Genomic DNA, 23,764 nt, shown 5'->3' with positions numbered 1-23,764 from the left:
TTAGATGGCAAACACATTAAATATTTCAGGAGCACCACATTTGGCTGCTCCACTTGCAGGTGCTGTCTCTGAACATCTGCATGAGGCATCTCATACACTCAGTTGGACTTTGAATATCTGCTGGATTAAGACGTGTGAAGCACAGTTGACAAAAGATACATGATTTAGTGATGCCAGTTAACAGTAATGTTTTTTCAGTTAAATGCAAACATAATTATTATGCCCTATCCACTGTTGCCATGATCTGTCAAAATAAATTTACATAAGCTGCATCTCTATGACAAGTACATAATTCACTTGTGGATCTGGATCATAAAGGCAAATCATCATACGAATCACTGATGTTCAGGCCCATTCAAATGACTGATCAGGGAATGAAGAAAGATAATATGTGGTGATGAGTAAAACTAAAAATGTCAAGTAACATTTCAATCAGGAGTAACATCATGGGGTGGGGGTGTCTGGTCTGGTCCAGGTGGGTGGTTCATGTCTAAGTAACAACCACATGAATGTCAGGCCCAAAGGTTTCCAATCAGAACATGGAATTGTCACAAGATGAAGATGGTCCATGTTATTCACTTCTTCTGCCAGTGGCCATAATTAGATTAGATTAGATTCAGCGTTATTGTCATTACACATGTGCAGGTACAGGGCAATGAAATGCAGTTAGCATCTAACCAGAAGTACAGAAAGCTGTAAGTGCATGTAGCATAGATAGTGTGGTATGTAAGCGATATAGTACAGGCTGATTTTATAGCATATGGACGATTAAATTTATCTGTTTCCCCTGTTCATATTTTCTCTCTATATTCTCTTTTTCTACCTGGCTGGCCTTCGGCAGATGGGTCCCTCCATATGAGCTGGGTTCTGCTCAAGGGTTATTCGTGTTTTCTTCCTTGCTGCTGTCGCTCTCAGACTTGCTCTGGAGGTTGCAGGCCGTTTTTTGTAAAGCATCTTGAGACTATTTGTATTGTTATTGGCACTATAAATAAAACTGAATTGAACTGAATAGAAATTTTTGATATATATATATATATATATATATATATGTATGTGTATATATATATGTGTGTGTGTGTGTTGTATTTAACGTGTCTGCTGTGAGACAGTCACTACTGGTTAAATATTAAGCAGCATTTTTAGTTGGTTGAGGATTGTCACATTGTATGTGGTTATTCAATGGTAGTTTGGTCAGAAAAAAGTGAACACACTATTATTTTTGTTTATGCACAGTTACTAAACTGTGTTAACTACAGCTGGCAAATAAGTAGCTGAGTAAAAGGAATAATATTTTCCTTTAAGTGTAGTAAAGTAGAGGTGTGAGGGTGGAAGTAATTGAATAAAGGGGCAGATTTAAATAAAAACTGTACATTAAGTGGAATTGTTCACCCCTGAGGATAGATGGAAATGCCAAATACACTGTACAGTGACAGAGGTCTATGGCCACTATGATGATGATGAAGCCTGATGGTAACAGCCTGATGCTGTGGGGACGCTTTGGCAGCTGTATGGGTTATGTGGACATAAGGAACATAAAACAGGAGGACATGGTGAAAATGGAACAGATTTATTTTCTAGTATAACCATGACAACAGCAATCCAGTCAAAGCAGCATCAGGAAGGCTTTAAAACAGCCAGAATGGGCCCAGACTTTAATCTACTCCAGAGGTTGTCGTTGTACTTTTTCATGGATCAATACATCGAGGAAAGGTTAACGGAGGAGGTTCGGACATGCAAAAATTTGTATCACTCATCTCCTGCGAAATTTCTGCAAAATTTCGGTGAAAGTTTCAGTTGCAATTGTTGAAGTTGAAGCAGGGAGTGTGTAGGCTACATGCGTCCGTCATGCCGTGGAGGCATAAACTCTGCTTTAACACCAGTTAAGTGTTTGCTCAATGGTTTCTGTAAATAACACAGTCTTGATATTACTATGTGAATTGCCCTGAGATAATGATAACAAGCAAATGACGTGTAAGGCGGATATAAGATATATGGTTAAATAGTGACTATTTGAAATTAATGTTTATGCTCTTAATGATGCCATGGGATGCTGATTTCCATGGTGCCATGTCCTTATTAAAATATGCCACCCAGTGTATGCAACAATATGACTGACATGATAAGAAATATTAGGCTGTTTTTATATTGGCTGCATTAGTGGACCATTGCAAAACTGCAATTACTTCTTGCAATTAAATATTCAAAAAAATACATTTTTTAAAAAAAATCTGTATTTAAACACCCGAAAATAACACTATTAATTTGCCCAAAAAAGGTTATTATAAGCCAAATGATACATAAAAATATAAATGATTAATTCAGCATGCTCATAAGTGGTATCATATATGAAACATTTGCAGATTTTTACTCTTTTATTTTTCTAGATGCAGGGCCAGTATATTTCACCCGTTTTTACCAAAATGAATGCAGCTCTCTTCAAACGCCTCTATTGATTCAGCGGGGGGGTTAACCATATCTTTCTGCACATGTGCACTGTGATGCACTGCAATGCTAGTCAACAGCCATTAATCAGTCTGAGTTTGCTTTCCCCCAGATCAGTCATGTTTTAATCAGAGGGCTTAGCTGCTTAGAGATCCACCAGATTCAGTGTCCCCCAGGATCCATGTCTTGGGACTAATTGATCGCCGCTCACTCTGATCATTGATTTATTTGGACTGCCCACGGACATCGAATCTCATCAACCACTGGAATTAGTCTCAAGCCGTGTGCAGAGAAAGAGTGTTGGGGAGTCCTAGTTTTTCATGTGATCCTAATATTTACAGTCAAACCTACAGATTGTTCTACATTTATGAACACTTAATTCATTTTTCAGTTTAAGGTCTGTAATCATAAATCTTAAATTGTGCTGCATGAGCTTGTAGCAGTGGCTGTAGCGCAGCAGTGTGTGGAAAAAACGCGTTCAAAGAATTCTCAGTTCCCACTGCTAAAAATAATCTGTTACATTTTATTATTGTGGTTTTAGGTCTTTGAAGTCATCGCTGTTCAAAAGGCAGACATTTTGCATTAGCAGAAGTGAACTGCTCTATTTTAAGCTGCTCAGGGTCCTTGTGTGTAACACTCCATATAGAAGAAAAGCTGCAGGATTACTATCTACACACCGCCACAGTCACTGCACAAAGTTTCAACTTCCTTCGTAGGGTCACGGATTTTGTTGCACTTTGATCATACAGTACGCTGAGCAAATGTCAGAGTACAAATTGTGATTCAGAGTTTTACCTTTATATTTAAAGAATAATGTATATCTCCACGTGACTGTTTGCAATGTAAGAGTGCGCTCCTACGGTTTTGGGTGGTGTCAGAGCTCTCAGTGCTACTCAGTGGCATTTGGCATCAAAAACTAAAAAGATACTGTATCTATTTAAACCAGCAAACCACCCAACACAAGGTTAGCGACTGAACACAGCAGATATTTAACAGCTAATGCTGTGTTCCAACCCCCCAAAATGGCAACATTTTTATCATTAGAGACCAGCCTGTTATCTACATACAAGTGCCTTGTTGTTTGAATATTTTGAAGTAAGATCTGTGTATTAAACTTTACTTGGTTGTGAAATCAATGTCAGGGTGTTATAAAGATCAGACAAGTTTTTAGACTTATGAATCATAGATCTCCCTCCAGCAATGTATTCACCTATGCTACCTAGTTAACCCTGTGTTACCTGCTGAGCCATAATATTGCAAAGAGCCCAATTTTGTGTCTTTTTAAGGAATCATTTGTGCTGGATAGACCGATAACATATTATGACCACCTTCTTAATATTGTGTAGGTCTCCTTTGTGCCTCCAAAACAGTTGTGACTCATCAGAGAACGGACTGTGAGTCGAGGGGAGGGGCTTTTGTGGATAAGGCTTGTTCCAGTTCATCCCACGGATACTTGATGAGTTTGTAATTAGTGAATTTGGAGGCCAGGTCAAGATCATCAGTGTTATCTACTTCTCCTGTCTCCTGGTTGTGGCTGACCGGTGTGTCATGTAATGATATTGGTCCTGGGAATAAGTCACACTGACCATGATTAACTTGATATTTCTATGACTGAACACACACAGCCTGATAGCCAGGCAGAAATGCTTCTTCACGTAAGTGATAAAACTGGATGTGTGGGCAGATTTCTGTTTCAATTACGGTAAACACACACACATCGCTGCTGGCGAGAATCAAAGGCAATCACAGGATTCCTTCCTCCGAAGTGTTGGACACATTTTCATTTATAACACATTGATCGGACTAGTCATTAAAGACCTAATAGATAAAACTACAAAAAAAATAAATAAATAACCTATGTAAACTAGGCCCCATTGTAATGAGTCAGGGCTCCTGAATGTATTGTACTATAGGCTTAATGTCGTCTTCTTGAATAAACCAGGCATATTGGCATATTGTAACCACAAGATTAATGCATTAATTTTGAGCTGTTGCAATTAAAGTAGCAAAAACATGCAAGACAGTGCGGTAACTGAGAAGAGGCTCTGAGGGACCTTTTAATAGTGGATATTTTAACACTTTGTAGGAAAACAAGCACAAATGAAACTACTACATAGTGAGGCAGGAAGCCAAATCCAGCTCAGTAATTAGGATGCAGATGCAGTCCTTAAACAGCATGCCAAAAAATCTCAGCTGTGAAATACGTTTATTAGCTTAATTAATAAAAACTTATTCTACCACATGTGTTACAGCACAGAGGGAGATTACAGCAACAGGCTGCTGAATGAATAATGTGACGGGGGAAAAAAAAATATATTTAATCGTATCACAGTTAGCACATGCAACACATTTTACATTCTAATATGACAAATGTGGCAGCCACTCAGAAGCAGTCGGATAGTCGTAGGTGTCCAGATGGTGTCAGTTGCTGCTGACAGATCAAACCTGCTAACTCTTTCTGATGTCTAGACCTCCGCGTACTGAAGACGTATTGGCAATCTGACACGACGGGCAGTCACTCGTTCTCTCTTTGCAGTCTAAGTTAGTGTTTGCGAGTACAGGCTTCCCTCGTTACTTCAGCCTGACTGTCAGACAACTTCATTATGACTCTAGTAATGAGGCTGAGGCCTTTATAAGCAAAATAGCCACCACCTCAAAAGCCATTATCATTCTGCTCCTCCTGAAGAAACAGGCTGGAGATTAATTGGAACTTCTCTGTCACTTTATAAGGTGACGTCTAAGATGAGCCACAAGTCATTATAACCATGTCACATGCAGTAGATTCCATCTAAAGATATTATAGCACATTTGCATTGTTGTCTATGTTATATATGTTCAATGATGAATTTAACCGTTCATTTCTGCTACTACTAACTCCAGTATATAGTGATGTAAAACTATTATTGTCCCCCTGAGACAAACATATCCAATAGCTCTAAAAGACCAACCTCGGTTTGCATTTTGTATATTCCTGCAAATCCTTGCAGCTCAGTGTGATTAATGTTAGAAATAGTGCACAAAAGAATCCAAAATAAAATACAGCCTTTGTTAAATGTTCAAAATCCCATTCATGTTAGAATGGGACCGAGCTGATTTTGAAAGTGCTGTATTTACTAATCAATAGCAGCCAATATTTCGCAGGTTATTCCTGCAACACTTTACTTTCCATTATGTGCTGACAGCCAGAGGCTTATTCCAGCGGGAGGTGTGCGTGCCATCCCAGCTCCCTGCAGATAGCCAATTTGATGATTGAAGTCTGCTTTGGGAGATTAATTTGCTAGACGTTTCTTATGTAATGGTAAAACTGCTTAGAGAAGGGCCCTGAAAGCCAGAATGACTCGACAACCCACTCTATATATGGCTTATCAATAGTCATTACCATAGCTGTATTCATTAATTTTAGTGGCTCCATTCATTAACTCTTTCAGCCACTGCCAGACATCTATATTTAGGAGGCCTAGTGGAGCTCTGTTTTCTGCCCATCAGGTCAAATTACAACGCTGTTAATTGCAATAATGGTTTGAAAAGCACAGAGGAAATAAATATAGTCATCCCTTCTCAGAAAAGCTCAACTGAAGCAACACAGGTCTCAGATTAAATGTAAAACTGAAGATCTCCTTTCATATTTATGCCATCTATCCCATGTAAAAGAAGCTAAATTGAAGAGAACATTACTGGCTCTAATGGGGTTCCCAATACTGAGACACAAACAGTGCAGGTAATTGGATTTAGTGTTGGGTTTCCCAGACCTGAAAAGTTCTTACAGCAAGTCGTACTCCTCATCAAGACGCCCCAACCAACCTCCTCAGCATGTCGGTGCTCTGCTCTGAATCACTCCCATCATCTGTCCAGACAGAGATGCCACGAGGCATTAAAGTAGACATGTCTGCCAAGACCGACTCACCATGACGGCTTCTGCTCTGTATCAGAATCATGTCCTCCCTCACTGTTAATAATAATGGTAATAATAATTATTATGTAATGTAATGCCCAGATCTTTCTGAATTCAGTCCTGTGTGTGGATGAAAGGTGCAGTAAAGTAGAGTAATTAAGCTTTATGAACAGGAATTTATCAAGAGTTCTAACTGTCAGGCTACATAGAGGCTAAAACTGTATCTTTATGTCCTTTATGTAATTAATCTGTTTGCTAACAAGTTTCCGCTATTAACTTTACTCCACAAAAACACGTCAGCACCATGTTTACTGCCTATTTCGGCCACCAAATGTCCATACAGAAAACTGTTAATTTGAGTTTGAGCGTATCAGCGTTTATAAATCTAGCTCCTGTTTGTCTGGGGACCTTTTAGGAAAAACTGCTGGACCACATTTGTCCCAGAAAAAGACACGACCATGTACTCCGAATGAGCCTTGGGTAAACAGGCAGTCAGAGTGATGGAGCTTTTCCACTGCAGGAGGCAAACCCTTGAATCTGTTGACAAATCTGCTGGTCAAATATAAACCTCAAGGCATCTAGAGTGGGATAAAGTATTCAGTCGCAAACCTATAACCAAGAAGCTCCCGATCTCACCCCAGACTGTCATTAAATCTAGTCACAGATTAAACGGAACCTCTAATTACATTACTGAGAATGATAATGATGCCATGATGTCTGTTATCACCTAACTAATACACAGTGAGCGGCATCATTGCTGGCTTGTCTCTGGCTCAGCCAGGTTGATTTATGTCCTCGCAAAAGGTCATCTGAGTTCAGCTGGTTGAGCCTTGCAAAAGCCAAGAGCCATAAAAGGTTGGGCCACTGAATGCACTTCCATACCAGATATGTTTAGATTGTGTTACAGCAGGGATTTCTAACTTTTCTGGCATGTGCCTATGTTAATGTTATCACACAGTCTTCTATCACCAGCTGCAGTGGTCATTCAGATATGACCATTTGTTCTCTTTTAAATGAAAAAAAAAGTATTTGTCTCATCTTTACTTTAGAGAGTAAATGTCCACATTTATCAAAAAACAAGCCTGAGCTCAAGAAAAAAATGAGAAGGAAGTACGGAAAATGAACAACGTACCAGGAATATGTTATTTCTTCCCTCTCCTGTAAACCATGTACAGCGTGGACCACCTCTCCAGTTTATCTCATGGCCCACTGTTGGGATTACACCACTCAGACAGGGAGCCCTCATTCTACAGCAAAACTGATATTTACATCCAGCTCTTGGGGAATTGTGCTTTCACGCAACAACTAAATCAATATGTCTTTGATTGGACTCATCTCAGCTAAAGGGCTCCATAGATTTTACAATCTCATGTTACTGCAAATCAGGTTAAATGCCAACAGGTCTTTTTTTTCACCATTGCCCTTAGTCATTTTTTGTTTCTGCTGTGAAACAATGTGTACATATATGTGGAATATTCAGTGTCAAATTCATCCACTCATGATTTGTGTGTTGTTTTAGCTGTGTTTTTTTTTTTTTTTTTTTACGTCTGATTGTTTTCAGAGGACATACATACAGTGGTGTGAAAAAGTTTTTGCCCCCTTCCTGATTTCTTATATTTTTTGCACGTTTGTAACACTTTAATGTTTCAGATAATCAAACAAATTTAAACATTAGTTACAGATAAAGCAAAAAAAAAACAGTTTTTAAATGAAGGTTTTTATTATTAAGGGGGAAAAAAATCTGCAGCTATATGGCCCTGGGTTGAAAAGTGACTGCTCCTAATAACTGGCTGGGTCACCCTTAGCAGCAACAACTGCAATCAAGCATTTGCAATAACTTAACTTACAATGAGTCTTTTACAGAGCCGTGGAGGAATTTTGGCCTCTTGGAAGAGTCGTCGCTGCGCTCTTGGGGTCATTTTGGTCGGCTGGCCGCTCCTGGGAAGGTTCACCACTGTTTCATGTTTTCACCATTTGTGGATAATAGTTCTCATTGTGGTTTGCTGGAGTCCCAAAGTTTTAGAAATGGGTTTATAATCTTTTCCAGACTGATGGATCTCAATTACTTTCTTTCTCATTTGTTCCTGACATTCTTTAGATCTCGGCATGATGTCTAGCTTCTGTGAAACGTTTGGTCTACTTCACTTTGTCAGGCAGGTCCTGTTGAAGTGGTTCTTGATTGAGAACATGTATGGCAGTAATCAGGCCTGGGAGTGACTAGAGAAATTGAACTCAGGTTCTTATGTTTCTACAGGAGGCCCAAACACTTTTTCACACAGGGTAGGTTTGGATTTTTTTCACTTTAATAATGAAAAACATTTATTTAAAAACTGCATTTTGTTCTTTGTCTTATATTTAAATTTGGTTGAAGATCTGCAACATTTATGTATGACCAACATGTGAAAAAATAAGAAATCAGGAAGGGGCCAACACTTCTCCACAAAATAATACAGAGAATTACATTCAAGATATTTACAAATGTGGAAGACGTAAAGAATATTACATTGTTTAAATATTTAATTTAAAATACATAGTATCTCAATGAAAATGAAAACATGTACATTGAATAAAGAACACAATCTCCAATCTTTCAGTATAGTACTTTTCAGGGTAATTCTGAAAGTACAAATTGTGTTGGCACAACTTTCAAGGTGTTATTTTAGTAAATCAGTCTTTGGTTTACGGGCAGATCCAGTCATTGTTTTCATCTAGTCTTTAGAAACCAAAGCAGCCAAGCTTTGAGGTGTAGTGCAAGTTTGATCCTAGGCTCATTCCTCCTCTTTCTGTCTTCAACTTCACACAATTGTGACATGTCTGTGTTTCCTGAAGCCGGTTTCGTCCACAGTGTTGTAGGGGCCGCCGTCGCTATTTTCCACATAGTGGCTGTGCAAAATGTCAGGCAACTACAACAGAAAAGCAAACCACACTCAGCGCTGCTGACAATGCATCTTTCTTGCTTCTTAAAGTGTCCATATCTAACAGTGTGGAACAGTCTTACCATTCTGTCCCATTTTATCAGAGAGTGTGGATTAAAATCCACAGAACACATGAACTACGTTGCGTCGGCTTGAAATGATTAGGCTGTAATTGAGGACTTGAATAATGTATTTGTTTATGAGGTACGTTATTCATTACTGAAATTAGTCGAATGATCAAGCAATTAATCATCCATATGTACCACAGACACGTAGAATGATTACATCTCTGTAATTAATGTTAATAAATTCATGGGGCTGGCAATTTCTTCATTTCATTTGTTAGGGCAAAGTGATCTATATAAATCACCTCTCAGGCGTACAGCGTATGAATTGCTCTAATTTATTCTTGCAAGAACAATTTTGTAAGCATTGAGTTTCTATTATTGTGTGGTGTACAGTATCGGAATCTGGGGAAAACGGTGTAAACAACATCGGCCTTAGTGTGTAATAAATGATGAAATAAATGCTAACATTGTACCCATTACTGTAATATAATGTCCATCAGTCAGTCAGCGCATCACCTTAAGGGGTCGATGTCTATTTTTGTATTTCTATTGCCTTAGACAACTATTGGTTAAATTTACAGGTGATTTGTATCATTATTTATTGTGCCCTCACAAGGAAATTTAATAACTCTTATTTTTATGGTTAATTACCAGCAAAACTAATGATGCTAAACTAGGATAAAAATTGCCAAATCAAAATCATCACATTTGTACTGATTGTACTGTTGCATTTTCTTCAAAGCTCTGCCGTGTTTATTTACAGCTTAACAGAGCTGCTAGCATGGTGATAGACTCCTTCCTGTGGTGTGTTCAGACACCAGAAGACAAAGCAAATGGGTACGGAAGCTGGCCACACGAAGCTAAGAACTATCACCCGACCCTTGTTACTGCTTGAGCGGCATCACATCCTTTAGACCAGGCATGTCAAACATACGGCCCGCGGGCCGGACCCGGCCCGTTGGGTCATTTAATCCGGCCCGGCATAAATTTCTGGGTATGTCAAAAAAAGAAGCGAGTCTCTAGCTAATTTCTATTAAAAGTTGTGATTTTTTAACATAAATACAAACCAAATGCTCCCTCCGGCCGCTAGAGGGCAGTAAATGTGTAAAAGCGCTCACGTCAAGCATGGGGCACTGACACGAGTTAGTCACAGGAAATAAACATTCGCAACGTGATGTGTCCAAGTAAAAATAAACCGGCAATCTTGCTTCACCATTCACCCCTATGAAACAAGTTATCGGTCAACACACCCTTCCCAAAATGGCACTGTCAAAAAAAAGAAGAGTGGACACGGAGTGCAGAGTTTTCCAGGAGAAATGGACCGAGAAGTATTTATTCACAGAAGTGAATGCAAAACCAGTGTGCTTGGTATGTAATCAGCAAGTTGCAGTGTTCAAAGAGTTTAATATTCGGCGCCACTCATCATAAAGACAAGTATGTCATATTAAAGACAATTAAAATTATGCAGTATATTCTCAACTTCAGTAGGCCCAGCCTAGTAGTTTGATCTGATGTAGTCTAATCCTATTGCCCATGCACTGCTATAACTTTTTTATTATTTATTTATTTATTTTATTTTATTTTGTATTTCTTTTTTAATTTATTTCAAAGCAGTATGACAATTAAGGCGAAAATATTTTTTTTTTATAGCTCCCACTTGAGTTTGTTTAGTGTGGTGAGTTGGTTCAGGTGTAAAACTGCATTCACTCAACTGTTAAAATAAACCAGTTGTTAACACATTCACGGCCAAACATGAAAAATCATTTTTTTCCCCATTGTTTTTGAATAAATGTGTTGTGCTTAGAAAAGATCCCTTGTCATCCGTGATTATAATATGTAGGGTAGGCTACAAATGTAGGCTGAATGATAAAGCATAGTACTGAAAAACAAAGCTAAATATTTGGAGTTGACATTCTTTTGCTGATCCGGCCCACCTGAGAACAGAAAGTCTGGATCTGGCCCCAGAGCCAAACTGAGTTTGACATGCCTGTTTTAGACCAAAGGTGAGGTGACCTGATTTTCTTTCAGTATTCCCACAACACAGTGAACTGGTCATATGTGTCAGGTTCATTTTTAAACAGATGGTAATGTCACATATTTTGTGCATCAGTGGGCCACTTTCATAAGAATAGATTGGAAGCAACCTTAGACCTGATGTACTGCATGTGCCTCGTTGGACCTAAACATTCTGATACTGATAGTGTTTGCTTTGTACCAAATAACACCTGAGCCTACCGTAATAACACTGTAGACCTTTTCCTGGTCAAAGTCACTGACTTCACTGGGAGCGACACCTGTGGACAAAGAAGAGAAACAGTAGTAAGATGACAATGTGCAACTTGCCCGCAGCCTTAGACTCAAAGGGTTCCAAAACTATATTTTGTCTGTGTTAGTTGCTTTTTCGTCATTTGGTCATTGTTTGTTTGGACTGTTGTACAATCTAAGTACAGTTGGGTTCTGCATTATTAGTTATTCTATCTTTAAGAGGGGCCTTGTGCCAGAAGCCTTATTTCAGTTTATCCTCTCCTTATGTCGTGCATAGGATTAGGGGTTAGGGTTAGGGGTTAGGATTAGGGTTAGGGTTAAGTTGTGAATCCAGCCATGAATAGAAGAGACAGGTTTGGGCTTCATTATACTGCATAGATTGTCTGTCATTATATTAGAAATACACATGGTATACAGAGTTGCATTTCAGTGTCTGTGTTTGCATCCAGTCTTACTTGTCTGACTGTCCGGTGTGTACGCGTTGTTCACTCTTCCCTGTCTCTGTCCAGACACGCTCACCACGCTCTGTGTCCTCACCCTCCTGCTGCACACAAATAAACAACCGAGCATTTTAGTTCATGAAGAAACTCATATATGTGTAGCTGTAGAATGAAGAACTAATGACAAAACTTACCTCATTTCGTCTTGGTAGTTGGTTTCTAGAGGAGATCGTAGGATATCAGATTAAGTTTTGATTTATTATGTTTCTGATTGAGCTGTGATATGACTAAGGATTTATATGATGAGTGCCTTACGTTTTTGTTTCCTGCGTTTGCAGCAGTAGACGATTGCAATTATGAGTAAAACCAGCAGGGCACAACCTCCAAAGGACACAACCACAGCTATCAGCACAGTCCAGTCAGGAGGCACGGGAACTGTTGCATCTGAATGAGAAATGGAAGGGTCAAAGACCTACACATAGACCTAGACATGCACTAAAATCTGTGAATAGACAGTGTTGCACATGTATTTGTTTTCAGTATGAAATTTGTGGTGATAGGTTTAGTCCTGATTTTCTCTCTGTGGACATAGTATAGACAGAGATTTGCACCTTGCTGTCACTGGAAGCAATGGTGCTTTAAATCCACTGGCTTCTCTGAGCCACCAGAACATTTTAGCTTTAATATATAAACACAAAAACAAACAAAACTTAAACTCTCGCCCCTCCCCATTAAAATTAAATTTGTCTTTCTTTCTTCTTTGACTCAGGACTACATCTTGTTTAAAAGGCCTGGTCTCTGTGCTTGACTGAAACCCTACGCTCAGGTTTATTGTTGTTAATGTAATTTCTATACATCATACAGTATGTTGAATGGGTTTTATATTGAGTTAAAAACCGATTTCATCTTCAGTTACCCGGGTCATCAGGTAAACAGGTCTATTTGTGGAATCCCAGTCATTCACAAGACGCTGGCTTAGAAATGTGCATTAATGCAGTAGAGGGGTAATAAAGAAATGATTTCAGACAAAGCAGCACAGTCAATGGACAGTTTAAAGCAGGTGTTTCAAACTCGTTTTGGTTCAAAGTACCACATACGGCACAATTTGATCTCAAGCACCAGTAACATAACATCATAATAATAACATAAAAAACTACAAATGTTTCAGTTTGTTTTAGTGCAAAGAAGAACAGGTAAATTATGAAAATGTTTAAACTGAATGACCCATCCTATAAAAAAATAATAATAAATGCAATTTCAGCTCATTGCTGTGACTGCTGCTTAGCTTTGAGTCTCAGTGTTGTGTTATATGCACAACTAAAACAGTGTGACCCCCTAGTGGACAAATTAGGAACTCGCGCCAATTTTATTGAACAATTTCAGTTCAAGTCTTTTGTGTAATTTTCACAGTTTGCAAACACATCCTGCAGGTCAGGAACCTCTGGAGGACTGGGTTTGGCCTGCAGATCGTATGTTTGATACCTCTGGTTTAAAGAAAAGTTTCAGAAGAACCAGAGACGGTGATGTTTTTATTTCCCTTATTCTTCTTTCTCAAAACGTAGTGTCTATTTGTGGCCTATAATCTATTCCAAAAGTTTAATCAGACTTTGAATTATACATACTGTATGTCCCGATATTGAGTTTTGTACTTTTATTCTGTTATACAGTTTGTTTTTTTTTTCTCGTATTTCCTGATTTATTTTATCATAATCCTTTACTTGTCTTTCAGTTAGTCTTACTTGCAGCCCTTGTGGTTTTCCTGTCTCTGTAACCGGCTATAACCTCTTGATTTGTTTCCTAACATGTCTTGTGTTTGAGTTTTGTTACTCATAGCAAATAGTCTCAGAGTGAAACCTTCATATGAATATAGACAAAAAAAGTGCATTTGTAAATTGTATTGACATTATCTCATTAAGTGCTATAGCTATCTATAGCCATCTTGTGGAAAATGTGAGTGGGTACGTACTTTCTCCAATTTGAATTTGTATGAGCACTCTCCTTGAGGACTGTTTATAAAATGTCACTGTTTTCCAGCACAGGAAGCTTTATACAGTGTTTTACACGTGTATTGAAATGTCCATAGTAGAGGTGTTTAAATAATAAGAATAGTTTGACTGAATACTGAATGTACGGTTTGTCATTTTTATACAGCCACCAGAGGGCACAAGAGAACAATGTTTTCACATCATAATCCTCGTGTGTTTAGTAGGTTGAACTCTTCTTTTGAAACGTGTTAATCACAAAAAGAAAAGCTGGGAGAGACTTTTCTTACCAACCACCATGAAGACAGAGCTGGATACTGGGTTAGTTAGCGCCGGTATGGTTGCCAGACATTGGACTGTCGTGTTCCTCACTGCCTGGAATTTCAGGACACTGGTGGCGTTGAAGAAATCCCCGTCAGCCACGCTGGTGGTGTTGTACAGGCTGCTGTTCACAGCTTCACCATTTTGGTTCCAAGTGATGGTAGGCGTGGGGAACCAAGCAGATGTTACACACTGGAACTCCACCTGCTCATCCTGCGGAACCGTTGTGTCACCTCCGAGGATACTGACTGTACCGCTCTCTGACGAATAAAGACAAGGAGAGACAGCATGTTTTTAAGGATTTTAACCCAGTGGACAACTTTGTCGCTGGGTAGTGACACCATGTTTAATAATCTAAAATAATAACTATTTTGCTGTGATGTATTTCATAGTCGCTGGCACATGATCCCATGACGAAAACAAAAACTACAAATGATCCTTGCCGCTCTCATTAGTTCCAACATTCGTGAATATGAGCGCTGCAGTTAGTCTCATGTGTGTCATCTTAGTGCCAAAGAGAAACAAATGCAGCAAAAACCACAAAACTAGGTAAAAACTTCCTATTTAAAGGGCATGTGCATTGTTTATGCTTGACTAGGTGGAGCCACAGGAAGATAGCCACAGTCTGCAGGGCCTACATGAGACCCGTCTGGTTCTAGTTTGGAAACTCAAGGTCAAGAGATTATTTATTATCATTTCAACCACATACGGAAGGTCCAGTACAAGGGACTGAGGATAAAGTGGGTGTGTGCAAGCTCATGCAGACAGTGATCACAGATAGTACCAACGGTGCAGAGACGAGAGCTGACTGGTAAGCTCACTTAATAGGGTATGAGTTAGTGTATTTGAATATTAACACGTGTCTGACTAGCAGCATGCCGCGTGCAAAGATACAAGGGTGTGTTCAAAGGGTTGACTCCTCCTTGTTCTTTTGATTTTCTGTATGGTTTATTCTGTGGTGTCTTTGTCACTGGGATCAACATTGGAATTAACTTTTGCTTATTATTTGCTGAACAAACTTGTTCTGTTAGTCGCTGTCAAATAAAATTTTATCACAAGTTTTTGTGTGGCGTCTGAGCAAGACCAAACAACACATTACTGGGACTTGTTGACAGTCTGATCAGTAACACATCACAGAAACCTCAAGTACCATGGAACTGTTTACAGCGCGCGGTTAGACAGTCGGGACAGAAAAACAACAGTGCTGCCTGAAGGGGGGTTCTTTGTATTCAATCAGTAATGAGGATTTTCTAAAGAATAATCCAACTTTATATGTTTACAGACTGAATGGTACAAAGTACAGTAATAAAGAGACGATATGGTGGAAGGTCGTGGATTGATGATCCGCTGATTGTAAGTTCTTATCAAAAAGGGATAGTTATAATATAAAGAGACTTTTATCATAAATAAATATATCTTATTTGTTTCAACTATGCTGAACAGGTGAATGTTAAGGTCTGAAACATCATATATGTTAACTGATGGCTCTCAAAGTTAATGTGTTGTAAGTGGGAGAATGGTTAGATGTAAACCATTATGGCTGTGGTGAGTATCTATCATTATTAAGCAGCTCCAACTTGCAACTATCTGGACCACTGATGTCTTACTGCCTGACAACACAGGACACTTTTGTTGGTCATTTAGACTCAAGGCCTCTATGTGTCTGAGCTGTTTTCGTGGCCACCAAAGGACAAATCGGGCATTAGTCAGAGGTGGTCGTAATGTTTTTGGCTAAAGTTGGACATGAATAGAAGACACGGATGATTTTGAGAATATATTCTCAATATGTGTATTCCCTCAATATAAGACTTTCTTCACAGTATTTACCAATTGACTGTCTATCGATAACGTCCCCATAGCAGAAAAAGTAATCAGGCCCTAAGAGATCTTGATCAGCAGCATGGAGTTCCAATACCACTTCCCAATCAATACCACTTCACCAGATGTTACACAGTGAGATTACAATCAGATAACAAACAGGTTTAGTTCTTCGTATACTGATGGAGACACACACTGCTGTGTAAGGGCTTGGTTTGAAGCTGCCTTACAGTATTCAAAGCTAAAGATGTTGGCCAGACGTGCAAGGTGACCTGTTGAAATGTTTCACAGCCAGATTTTTCTAAATTTTATTTTACAGAACTCTAGGCATTTTCTTTCAGGCCGCACATCTCCACTTCTGTGTGTTTGAACATGTCCTACTTTTGTGAACAATAATCCTCCCTGCAGACATACATTACACATCAGTTATACTAAAGGATGATGTTCATTGCTGAGTCCTTCACTCATTTACGTTTTCTGCTCTCCATGCAAATGTCTTCAAGACAGAGGCCTGTGTGTCTAAACTATATTCAGACTTGTTTTTTTGTTTTTTTTAAATATTTCATCACACTGCTTTAAATGAGGTCGATTGGATTATACACTGGAAATGTTACTGTAGAGATTTTCTCTCTCTCTCTCTTGTGCTGTCTTCAATAACACAGCTGTTGCAATAGCATTTCTAATTATTGTTCCACCCTGAATGGAACTATATTGTTAAAATCAGGTTGGATAAATATGCTGGATGTTTTTTCCGCATCGAGACACAAATCGGTCCCCGTGAAGTGATTCCCTCATATTTTCACATGTTGTTTCAGTGTAACTTTAATAATTGTAGCCTGCTGGCCAGAGACAACTGGTTTAGATGTCCTTTGAGTCCAGCAACATGGTCAAAGACATCTAAAATATCTTCAAAAGAAATTTTCTCTCATTTACGCTCAGGATTTTTGTTTCTCTTCGTCAACAGCCACCCTATTCTTACATGCGAGAAGCTTATAGGGAGACAGACACATGGAGACTGCTGCTGCCCTCCAGAGTACAGACTAGACTAGACAACTCGCTCAACACTGCTTTTATATCATCAGTGAGAATAAGTTTCAGGATGAGGATACTCCAGACACTCTGAAGTTTAGGGAACTTTCTCCTCCGCACTCAGGTTAAAAATAGTCTCAAAATCCAAACACCAGCCTGCCACAAATTCATTAAACACATAAACAGAACGCACAGCTTGATATGTGTTAATAACCCACCTTGTACATGAAGTTGTGCTACTTTTTGCCCAGGTCTGTTTTGCACTGTGCAGGCAACCCGTCCTGTATCATTGCGGGTGGTGTTGATGATGGTGAACTGCACACAGCTTGTGTCGTCAGTAACGCAGAAGCTGGCCTCAAACCGTCCTGTAGCCGGGATGCTAGGACTGTTTATTGGTAACGTGAGGACTTGAACGTCTCCGACATCCCAGGTCATGACCTCCCATGGTCCCTGTATGGTGACGCGGAACTGGGCATCAGAGTCTTTCAGCACAAATAAATTCTGAGGCTCCAGCTGGAACTCTTGCGACGCAGCTGGACGAAAAAAGGGACAATATGTCAGAACATTGCAACACTCTGTAGAGTGCAGAGTGCAGATATGTTTAGTGTGTATCCGGGGAGTGTGTACAATTATAGCTCTATCACAGGTGAGTTAGCTGCTACAGTATAATGTATGAGTGTAACAGGTGGCATAAGGAGGTTAGAGACTTGTGCATTCAGGTAGGAATGGATAATTACAAGCACAGGTTACACCGTGCAGGTTGATGGGGCTGCGACCACAGAACCCTCACATGAAGATTACTGTTGAGATTAATGTAAGCGCAGGAATTAATATTGAAAATGGATTATGCTTATTCCATTCAAATAAATGTCACAATAAGCTCTGTGAATTTATGATGAAAGTTTCCAAAGTGTAAATCCTTTGCAACCGTGCTCTGTGTTGACATGACGGCATCATATAATGCAGCAATTATGATCACGTGTGCATTCATTCATAAGATTGATGTGAACGTTAATTGAAGCTTCAGGCTTATATATTCAGGTTTTCCTGCTGAAGTGATCAGTGGGTGTGGAATGAATTGAATTTTGAAACAGAATGCTGAAGACTGGATGTACAGCGCACTGCAGGTGTTCACACCAGAGCAAATGTGGAGCACCAGCATTAGTAAACCTCTCAGCGGGGTGAAAAGCGAGGAAATACTGAGTCAGTCAAAGTACTCAGGATAATGAGAAGGCGTGCTGCATGTTACAGGAGCACATAGTACTCTTCATCCAAATCAGTGCTTGAGAAGTGTTTGAGTTTGCTCAAGGTATGTAAATATAACAAAGGACATTGGCTTGGTTTTGCTGGCTTTAGACAAGACTGAAACTCAAACAAAGCATTAATCTATACTGATCCTTCATAAAACTGAGCGTTAACGCTGCCATGTTGTTGCATGATTTAAAAGGGAAACTCTTCTTCTGTTCCTCAGACGGTTACAAGCGTCTGGAAATGAACACAACTGTTTACATTTTGACAGGAACTACTGATTAGACTTGTGACAGCTGGGTTGGGTTCACCAAGAGGAATAATTCATAACTACTGAGGGCACAAAAATCAATTTGACCCTCTAGACTGGTGAGGTTTGAGCTTATACTATATATCACTATTGTTATGCAGTAAAATTCATAACAGGTCACAAGTCATTTAAAAAAACCCATTAGTATTTTTTGGCAGATGAGTGGAAAGCAAACAAGAACAACAACGGTTGTTGGTTCAGTTAACCCAGTGATATCAGAGTGAACAAAGCCTGCTAGACAAAGAATGAAATTTTTCTTAGAGGTCAAGAAAGGTCTACATTGAATCATTCATGTGTGTGTGTGTGTGTGTGTGTGTGTAGGCTCACTCTTTATACATATGCTGGATTGTCACTGGATATAAATTTGACGTATGTGTATTCATATTATATTATATTTCTATAAACTGTTTCTCTACTCAGAGAGAGATGCGTGATGGGTATTTAAGATGGCATCCTTTGTATGTTTTTCATCCAATAAAAGTTTAAATGGGAGCTTCTCCCGGTGTGCAGATCTTTTCTACAGTCTTTCATTGTATCAATGAGACCAACGTCATCAAATTGTATAGTAGACGTTGATGTTCATTCAAGACTGGATAAACCGGTTTTATTTACCGTGGGATGACTACAAGGCAGCAGCAAACAAATCAGTGTAATAATTAGGTTAATCGGGTATAACGATAATAATTATTCAGTTAACATAAAAGATTTTGTCTGACCACCACAGCAAACCTCAAAAAAGGAGTCTTTACCATCATCAAACACATTTACATTTAAGAAACATGTACAAGAGAGCTGTTAGTTAAATGATTAACCATCAGTTCCTATTTGTCTGTTAAAATAATAAAAAATGCCACCTAACAATGCGAGGAGTCCGGCAGCAAATTGGTTCCACTGGGCAAAACAGTTTAATTTGGCCTTGTGGAATGGACATGAAATAAATATACAGTGTGTACACTTTATACGCTACATTTTTAGTCAAGGTGTTTCAAAGTCTCGAAGGAAAAGTCCAAGGCACTCCCCAAGCTCGAAGAAATATATTAAAGCCTTTATTAAGATGTCTATTTCATAATTAAAGTGTCACAGCATTCTTTAGGCTGTTTGTTGCTACGTGTGGGGTGGAACCCAGTGCCTGTTTTTTACTACTTATGTTTTAAATTATGTCATTGTGAAATAGCCATCTTAATAAAGTTTTTTAGATATTTTTTGTATACAATATAAATATAATGTATAGTATAGAATTATTTGACCCTTGTAATTTATTCAATAAAATTGAAGAAGTACTAACCTCCAGTGAAGCACAGTATAGAACAGATGTAGATGAGACATTTCCTGGAATCACTCATGCTGCTAATCTGAAGGATGAAAGGGAAACACCCATAAAAAACAGGAACAATTATTGTTGACATTGTTGAGAAAAAGCTATTGGAAATCTGGTCTTAAAAGGAAGAGAGAGATGTTTTGTTTTTTAGATTCTGTCTGGAACAATTTGAAGAAGTTATGATGGATCGCACTGAAGTTCTGTTTAGCACATTTTAGTTGTGTCTGTTGGAAAGTGAGTTGGGCAATCTCCAGCATTTGTTTAACTTAGGTCAGGCCCAGAAAGAAAGACGTTTTCAAGTGGTTCCAACAACAAAAGTGCAGAGGGTAACCGTATATTTTTTAATGTTCCTACAAAAGATCTTCTGGACAAACTGATGTAACTGAACCTCCTCGTAGAATTGTGTTTGGGACAATTTCCCAATGCTAATAATAAACATTCGATAATAAATTATGTTAATCTAGAATATATAGTTTTAGCTTTACTCTTTATCGTTCAGTTGAAATAAATGAATAACAGTAATTAGGAAAATCTATACATTATTTCCCCTTTGATATGATACTATCAACTCTACTACACTTCTTCCTCACTTTAAACCAGGCTGATCTAACGTAGCACATGCATGCTTGATTCATATCTACGCATGTAAATGACCATCTCCATGTATAATCTCCGTTTTCCCTCAATATTCTACCGAAGTAATAGCATCTTCATTCGGACAAACTTACCGTGTAACTTCCGACTGTGGTGTGTGCATTGGATCAAATTTCCATTTCCTGAAACAACAGGTGAGCCGTAGGTCCCCACCTGCAACTGTGAAACTCTCCCAGAGAGCAAGGTTCAGGCTTGGTGAGCGAAACCCAGCCCATATCTACTCAGCTATGACTAATAATGCCCCAGCTGCTCGGCTGCAGCACAGACAGACGAGGTGATGTGTCCGCACCGGTACATTTTATTGTCTCGACCTTATAATAGTATGAAAATTGCCACCTCACTGCTTAGTTTTATACTGTGTACATGTAAATTTTGATAAAGGTGTACTAAACATTGCCTGTCCTAAAACAGAATAAACAGAGTGGTGTAAATACATCACGATTAAAGGCTTTGAAAAACATGTTTTACTTATCTTATTGAGTTAAAGGGTTCTATTTTTTTGTTTTTGTTCCGATGTGCAGTGCTTGGATTGTCTTGATGTTAGCATGTTGCTAACTATAAATAAAATGCTTTAAATGCTTAAACCTGCTGTAGAGCTCTTCCATTTGAGCTGTAAATAATTTATGGAGTCCTGGTTTAAAAAAAAAAAAAAAAAGCTTATATCTGGAATAATATTTCAATTATGCCATTTAAAACGAGCCCAGGCAGCTTTTAGCCTCGGGGATACATACGTCCCTAACAACTTCTGCCTTAAGTAATAACCAACAGCTTCTTGTTCCAGGGCAGGACATGTACACAACAGTAGTCACTTGATATAACTCCAGTTCTATGAATACATGTGTTGCCCCTTAAACCCAGCTAGTCCCATTTTTGGCGTATGCTACTAAGATTCAAAGAAAGATGAGCTGTGCACACAGTGGGATTTATAAGGGCCCACGTGTGTGGTTTCTACCCTGTGAATATCAAAACTCCGCTGGACGCCTTTTAAAATGCGATGCCAAGTTTTCAGCAGGTTTCAAGTGCTGTGAGACCTCAGGAATTCTCGCTCTCAAAAGTAGCAAGATCACAAGGCAATCCCTCTTACCGTTCCTCAAGCTATGTGCTTGTGGCTGAACAACAGATGTATAAACATATCATCATCATTAGAGGAACCAGTGACAGATGTGGACATGTTTCAGGACTCACGGCAGCCTAGTGCGATGACAGATACAAACGATCTGACTGATTGAAGTTAGGCTGAGTTGCAATATACAGATGTTTCATTCATTCACATACTAATTATTTTTGAAAGTGCCTTCCATACAGCTTCCAAGGATGACCTCTCACGTGTTCCTGTGTGATGAACCATCTGTTAAGGAATTTCACAGAAACAACTGGACGTATAGTATAGTTACCCGCTCACCAGTCATTTAAAAGGGAGTGCATGATTACAACTTCCTTATTGCTTATTGTAATTACACGTAGGCGATCTTGTTTCATAACATAATGCAAATATTAAATAAACAGGGAACAGTTAGTTTCACTTTGCTGTTGATACTTATGTACCTTTATTTTAGCAAGAGATACAGAATGTCACACAACCACAAAGTCACTCAGATGCATTCATTTCCACCGGGGTATTTTCCAGCAGGTAAATACGTGTCAGTGGACTGGAATGATGTAAACTTTGACACTAATCTTCTTCCAACTGGAGAAAAGATAGTTAAGCTCCTGACCTATGAGCTCCCCAGACTCAAATCAGGCTTATTTATAGTGGTGGTGGAATCAGGGTCAAGTAGGCTACTTTTCAAGGAGATAATCATTACAATGAGTGGGAAGACAGCCAACATTTTCCCTGCCACAGTCCAGACAGTGACTTTTGACCTATGACCTACCCTTTTCTCATGTATCTTATTTTCCTGTGTACCTGGGACTTGCACAATGTGTAATTAGCACTATGAATGGTCATAGATTTATTATTTAGATGACTTTTGTAATAATCACCATCAAGTACATATAGAATGTTTAATGTTACACAAGCTGCTGATCAGACTGATCAGTGTATGTAGATTTAGGGATGTGACTGCCTGAGTGCCATTTTCTGTTTTGACCACTAAAGGTCACTGTAGGATTATGCAACTCTTATGCCAACAACTAACGAAGATATCAGTTTTGAATATGTCCTTTTAAAAAGTACTCTATGGTTAATATTCCTTACATTACCAAAATCGTAAAAAAAAATCTTTCACTGAAACATCAGATATTAAGAGCATGTAAAAGAATATGCATCAACTTCGATACACTACTATAAGAAACGTTTTCAAATCTGTCCGATAAGTGATTATGCATTTTCAAATGTTTTGTCCTGTCATAATAATAATAATAAGTAAATGATATAAATCTAAACGAGAATGAACAAGTTATGTGTTAATTTGCTGTGCATTCATGTTTCATGTTGCTATTTAACATCGTAGAGTTAATTTGCATATTTTCTCTTTCTTTTATTTCTTAGATTTTTTTCTTTCACTGCTGCAAACAGCCTACCAGTGGTACTACTTTACCTATAGACGTTTCCAAAGTCCAGGTATGACCTAAACTTTGTATGCTCTCTAACATCAGAGAAGAGAGAAATAAAAAAATAACTTTATGTTACTTTACAGTGTGCCATTCAAAAGTATTCGCTCCCCTGCACACAAGTCCTATAGTTAGACGGGACAGATTAGCAAAAGCATCAACTAAATGTTCCCAGTAGCTGCTGATCAGTCGTCTGCAGCGGCTTGGAATAAATTGTATCCCATTCCTCAGTACAGGACCACTTCAGTCCTCAGATGTTGTTGCGTTTTGTCACATGAACTGCTCGCTTCATGTCTTTCCACCACATTACTATTAGATTAAGATCAGGACTTTGCCTGGCAACATTCATTTTGCTCCTCTTTAACTGCTCTTTTATAGAATAACTCGCCTGCTTGTGGTTTCGCACCATGCAGCGGTTTCTCTTAACATTCATCTCACGTACAGATGTCCGGACATTTACTTTTCCCATTCGCTGGTGTAATTCAGATTTTACTGGTCCATCAATGATG

General features: G+C 38.8%; 1 protein-coding gene across 4 annotated transcripts; it reads right to left on the bottom strand.

Annotated features, from left to right (window-relative positions):
* Positions 1-8,615: 8,615 nt before the first annotated feature.
* igsf5a (immunoglobulin superfamily, member 5a) lies at positions 8,616-20,866 on the bottom strand. 4 transcript variants are annotated; one of them, XM_047607238.1, is made up of 9 exons: positions 20,777-20,866; positions 20,016-20,082; positions 17,391-17,705; positions 14,295-14,585; positions 12,338-12,466; positions 12,217-12,241; positions 12,038-12,126; positions 11,553-11,611; positions 8,616-9,237 (listed from the first exon to the last, which is right to left on the bottom strand). In XM_047607238.1, exons 2-9 carry the CDS (start codon positions 20,071-20,073, stop codon positions 9,130-9,132), a joined length of 1,074 nt encoding a protein of 357 aa, XP_047463194.1. In that variant the 5' UTR covers positions 20,074-20,082; positions 20,777-20,866; the 3' UTR covers positions 8,616-9,129. The 4 variants fall into 4 exon arrangements, with proteins under 4 accessions (XP_047463194.1, XP_047463195.1, XP_047463196.1 ...); XM_047607239.1 differs by having other exon boundaries at positions 12,038-12,123; XM_047607240.1 differs by having other exon boundaries at positions 12,338-12,457.
* Between the last annotated feature and the right edge of the window lie 2,898 nt (positions 20,867-23,764).

Source organism: Mugil cephalus, chromosome 15 (genome assembly GCF_022458985.1).
Source record: "Mugil cephalus isolate CIBA_MC_2020 chromosome 15, CIBA_Mcephalus_1.1, whole genome shotgun sequence".
Taxonomy (NCBI): Eukaryota; Metazoa; Chordata; class Actinopteri; order Mugiliformes; family Mugilidae; genus Mugil; species Mugil cephalus.
The sequence above is the reverse complement of the archived record's forward strand: the minus strand, read 5'-3'. Positions and strand labels throughout refer to the sequence as shown.

What these genes read in the sequence shown, in the direction of transcription:
- igsf5a (XM_047607238.1), bottom strand. Translation starts at nt 20,073, where the DNA reads ATGAGTGATTCCAGGAAATGTCTCATCTACATCTGTTCTATACTGTGC. An exon ending in AACTACCAAGACGAAATGAG is followed by an intron (nt 12,127 to 12,216) that starts GTAAGTTTTGTC and finishes ATTTGTGTGCAG; the next exon opens with CAGGAGGGTGAGGACACAGA. An exon ending in CACACCGGACAGTCAGACAA is followed by an intron (nt 11,612 to 12,037) that starts GTAAGACTGGAT and finishes CTTTGTCCACAG; the next exon opens with GTGTCGCTCCCAGTGAAGTC.